A 5,000-nucleotide genomic window follows, 5' to 3' on the forward strand; every position below is an offset into this window, starting at 1 on the left:
CGACGGAAAATGTAAAGTTGCGATGTTCTAGGCTGGTATGGCTAGGAACTATACTCTCATTCCTGCGTAATAATCAAGAAACTTCACTGCCGTACCATGAGTGCAGCAGGCGTAATGATATGACGCAGCGCCTGAAAATAGTTCTGTTGTGTTGACGGAAGGTGGCCTATTTTCAGGCGCTGCCTCATATCATTACGCCTGCTGCACTCATGGTACGGCAGTGAAGTTTCTTGATTATTACGCAGGAATGAGAGTATAGTTCCTAGCCATACCAGCCTAGAACATCGCAACTTTACATTTTCCGTCGGTCTTAGTGCACGATGTAACTACAGAAGAGTCAAGTTTTTAAATAGGAAAAATATCGAAACACTTTGGTCATTTTTTTTTTAGAAATACTAATGGTCTTGTCCACTTCAATGATGTATGCTAAGCTATGCTAAAAGTGGTACCGCCAGAACCGGAGATCGGCTGAATGGATTCAAAAACGGTAAAACTCAACAGTTTAACTCTGGGGGAGTTGTAAAATGAGCCTATTTCCAAAAAAAGTGGAGTATCCCTTTAAGCTGGACTGTGATGATGTTCTCTTCTAGAAACAAACTTTGTTGCATTATTCTCCTGTTATCTCTGTAAAGCTGCTCTGAACCTCTGTGCTGTGAAAAGCGCTGTATAAATAAATGTGCCATGACATCACGCATGTCATTAAAGACGGTGACTGATGATTGGCCGGTGTAGTCTGACATGCTTCTGCCCACGACACAAGGATGTAGTCAAACCGCGTAATCTGACTATCGTAACACACACTAATGTTGTGCAGTGTGAACCCGGCTTAATTAACCATTTCACAGCCATGTTCAACTTCTGTAGAGATGTGCCGTTCTGAAAGTGTATGCTAACATGTGCCTAGCATGTTAGGGCGTAGGTTTGGTCTAGATGCGCTTTATATTATTTAAGCATCTGGAACGGTATCATATCAAGTGCCATGGGCGTCAAACTAACTTTACTGAGCATTTTCTTATTCGGAACCGGTTTATTTCCTCTCCATGATGATGTCATCTCTTGGACTATCTAAAGGTCAAGCTAATCGCACACACTTTAGAAACGCACAGTATACGCTGTCTACGCGCCACGCTACATTAAACCTGCTGATCTTCGTCAGTTTGTACACACACCCTCTGGAATGGCAGGACTCTTGGTAAAGGTTTAATGGTCCTGAAAAACTTGCACTTGAACTCCTCGCGTTTAAAAATGACGCATTGGAAAATAATGAGAGACTATTTTCCTCTAGTGGAAGCGTTCGGTACTGCTCTTAAACACGCTCACTGAACGCTCATTTACTGAGATATCAGCCTCACATTTGAAACACAACTTGTTTAGATTTTTTTTTTTTTTTTTTTTTTTTTGCAGTTTTATTTTTGTATTTTCTATAAAAACTGAAAATAGTATTTATGTGCATTTTCAGTCCAATTTTTTTTATTTTGGTGCAGTTTTCACTTCAGCAATAATCTGCCAGGTGTCTTCTTTAAAAAGAGACCACACTTCAGCCTGTACTCCACAAGTTTAAGTTGGAGATTTAAATTTTCATGTCTATACTCAAAAAGGGATTAATATAATGCATTATAACTATTGCATAAATATAATTTAGCACCATAATATCCCCTAAAATATTAAATAAAAAAACATAATTGAACTAAAATATAGTATGTGCATTTCATTTCAATAAAAATAAATTAATAAATTATGTATGAAGAACATCAAGAAGTGCATGAGTGTTTGTTGTGGAGAATAAACCCGATCTCTCCCGGTCTCAGCACACAGTGATGCTTCAGCGCCGCAGAGACGGAGTCAAGCCCGACATGCCGAACGCAGAGGAGCGGGACCAGATCCTCTCAGCACTCGGGGGAAAACCCTACTGACATCATCAGACCGACTCCTGACATCATCAGACCGACTCCTGACATCATCAGACCCTCTCCTGACATCATCAGACCGACTCCTGACATCATCAGACCGACTCCTGACATCATCAGACCCTCCCCTGACATCATCAGACCCTCCCCTGACATCATCAGACCGACTCCTGACATCATCAGACCCTCCCCTGACATCATCAGACCCTCTCCTGACATCATCAGACCCTCTCCTGACATCATCAGACCCTCTCCTGACATCAGACCCTCTCCTGACATCATCAGACCCTCTCCTGACATCATCAGACCTTCCCCTGACATCATCAGACCCTCAGCTGACATCATCAGACCCTCCCCTGACATCATCAGACCCTCAGCTGACATCATCAGACCCTCCCCTGACATCATCAGACCCTCAGCTGACATCATCAGACCCTCCCCTGACATCATCAGACCCTCAGCTGACATCATCAGACCCTCCCCTGACATCATCAGACCCTCAGCTGACATCATCAGACCCTCCCCTGACATCATCAGACCTTCCCCTGACATCATCAGACCCTCCCCTGACATCATCAGACCCTCTCCTGACATCATCAGACCCTCTCCTGACATCATCAGACCCTCTCCTGACATCATCAGACCGACTCCTGACATCATCAGACCCTCAGCTGACATCATCAGACCCTCTCCTGACATCATCAGACCCTCTCCTGACATCATCAGACCCTCTCCTGACATCATCAGACCGACTCCTGAGATCATCAGACCCTCTGCTGACATCATCAGACCGACTCCTGACATCATCAGACCCTCTCCTGACATCAGACCCTCTCCTGACATCATCAGACCCTCAGCTGACATCATCAGACCCTCCCCTGACATCATCAGACCCTCCCCTGACATCATCAGACCCTCCCCTGACATCATCAGACCCTCCCCTGACACCTGACATCATCAGACCCTCCCCTGACATCATCAGACCCTCCCCTGACATCATCAGACCTTCCCCTGACATCATCAGACCCTCCCCTGACATCATCAGACCCTCCCCTGACATCATCAGACCCTCCCCTGACATCATCAGACCCTCCCCTGACATCATCAGACCCTCCCCTGACATCATCAGACCCTCCCCTGACATCATCAGACCCTCCCCTGACATCATCAGACCCTCCCCTGACATCATCAGACCCTCCCCTGACATCATCAGACCCTCCCCTGACATCATCAGACCCTCCCCTGACATCATCAGACCCTCCCCTGACATCATCAGACCCTCTCCTGACATCATCAGACCGACTCCTGACATCATCAGACCCTCTCCTGACATCATCAGACCCTCTCCTGACATCATCAGACCCTCTCCTGACATCATCAGACCGACTCCTGAGATCATCAGACCCTCTGCTGACATCATCAGACCGACTCCTGACATCATCAGACCCTCTCCTGACATCAGACCCTCTCCTGACATCATCAGACCCTCAGCTGACATCATCAGACCCTCCCCTGACATCATCAGACCCTCCCCTGACATCATCAGACCCTCCCCTGACATCATCAGACCCTCCCCTGACATCATCAGACCCTCCCCTGACATCATCAGACCCTCCCCTGACATCATCAGACCCTCCCCTGACATCATCAGACCCTCCCCTGACATCATCAGACCGACTCCTGACATCATCAGACCCTCAGCTGACATCATCAGACCCTCAGCTGACATCATCAGACCCTCTCCTGACATCATCAGACCCTCTGCTGACATCATCAGACCCTCCCCTGACATCATCAGACCCTCCCCTGACATCATCAGACCCTCCCCTGACATCATCAGACCCTCCCCTGACATCATCAGACCCTCCCCTGACATCATCAGACCCTCCGGTGACATCATCAGATCATTTAATGTGTATTCAGTCATTCAAACGTGAACGTATTTTGAGTACGAGTGTGTGTTGTGTCAAGTTTATTTCATTCAATGCTTTTCATTGATGCATTGTTTACAGGAATGCATGATGATGATGATGTTATAACACCAATGCCTGATCGTCCACGTTTAGCAGTTTACAGCGGATTAATCCCGTAAGCGTTCTCGTGGAGCTCGTAGTTACAACTGGTAACCTGGGAATTCTCCTACTTGTCTCAAAAACACCATGTTTGCAAAGATCTGGGAAGTTTGAAATACAATAAACACAGCCCGTTATTATGCGTTAAAATGTGGCTTTCTGTTGTTGCATTCTCGCAAACCAAAACTGGACCAATCAGCTGCGAGTCTGATGCAATTAAGCCACGATTTGTTATTTATGTTTTAATTTGCTATATTTATATTATATGAATATGAATTATACTTATTTATAATTCACAGTTAATTGACAATATACAACTTTTTGCATTTAAATTAACATAAATAAAAGCTTTAATATATAAAGCGTGTGTTCTTTTGAGCTCGTTGTGAACCTATATAAAGTATTTAATTTCAGTTTTCAGTCGTCATCAGTGGTGTCCACATGGGGGCGCATGCGCACTGCGCACACAAACAGCGGGCATTTAAGTTAGAAATATTATATTTCTAAAGACGTTTAAGAATTGACCCTACGTAAAGACAATAGGGAGTCACACTTGAATTTTCTAATTTTTCAGACTTGCAATTTCTAATGCCTATTAGATTTTTCTGTATACAATTTTACATATCTAGCCTGAATATTTAGTTACAATATATATATATATATATAGTTAAAATATGTATATTGTATAGATTTTAAGGTAGAATTAGGCAGAATTCCACTGAGACCACAATGTATTTATTGCAGCTCATTTACTGTACTTACACTAGATGTGCAGTTACGGGGGAAACGAAGCTTTTGAATCAATTGAATCGCTAAATGATTCACTGATGGAAGCGGCTCTCTCCCCTGCTGGTCAGATCAGTGTAAATGCAGCGAAAACTCAGTCAAAACATGCAGAAAAACACATTTTACAAACCAGCAATGTTTCATTGAAGCCGTCATCTATTAAATGCAATTAACAAATCATCTGATACCATTAAATATGAAGTTTCTCTATAATACGTGTTATTTTATTAAATTG

At 43.9% G+C, this 5,000-nt stretch overlaps 2 protein-coding genes across 4 annotated transcripts in view; one reads left to right on the forward strand and one right to left on the reverse strand.

Moving 5' to 3' along the window:
• Positions 1 to 2,758, forward strand: part of chchd7 (coiled-coil-helix-coiled-coil-helix domain containing 7) — a 7,646-nt gene extending 4,888 nt beyond the window's left edge. The window contains exons 4-5 of one of the 3 annotated variants that reach the window (XM_056272355.1): positions 1,809 to 1,926; positions 2,740 to 2,758. In XM_056272355.1, coding sequence (XP_056128330.1) covers positions 1,809 to 1,913 — 105 coding nt within the window. In that variant the 3' untranslated portion in view covers positions 1,914 to 1,926; positions 2,740 to 2,758. Of the gene's footprint in view, positions 1 to 1,808; positions 1,969 to 2,115; positions 2,144 to 2,739 lie in introns of those variants that run through there. The other 2 variants (XM_056272354.1, XM_056272353.1) reach the window with 2 other exon arrangements.
• The window catches only part of rps20 (ribosomal protein S20), a 140,473-nt gene that overhangs the window by 27,234 nt on the left and 108,239 nt on the right, over positions 1 to 5,000 (reverse strand). The gene's annotated exons all lie outside the window — the stretch shown is intronic.

The sequence above is a fragment of the Rhinichthys klamathensis genome, unplaced genomic scaffold (genome assembly GCF_029890125.1).
Source record: "Rhinichthys klamathensis goyatoka isolate OS25496 unplaced genomic scaffold, OSU_Roscu_1.1 h1tg000334l_1, whole genome shotgun sequence".
Lineage (NCBI taxonomy): Eukaryota > Metazoa > Chordata > Actinopteri > Cypriniformes > Leuciscidae > Rhinichthys > Rhinichthys klamathensis.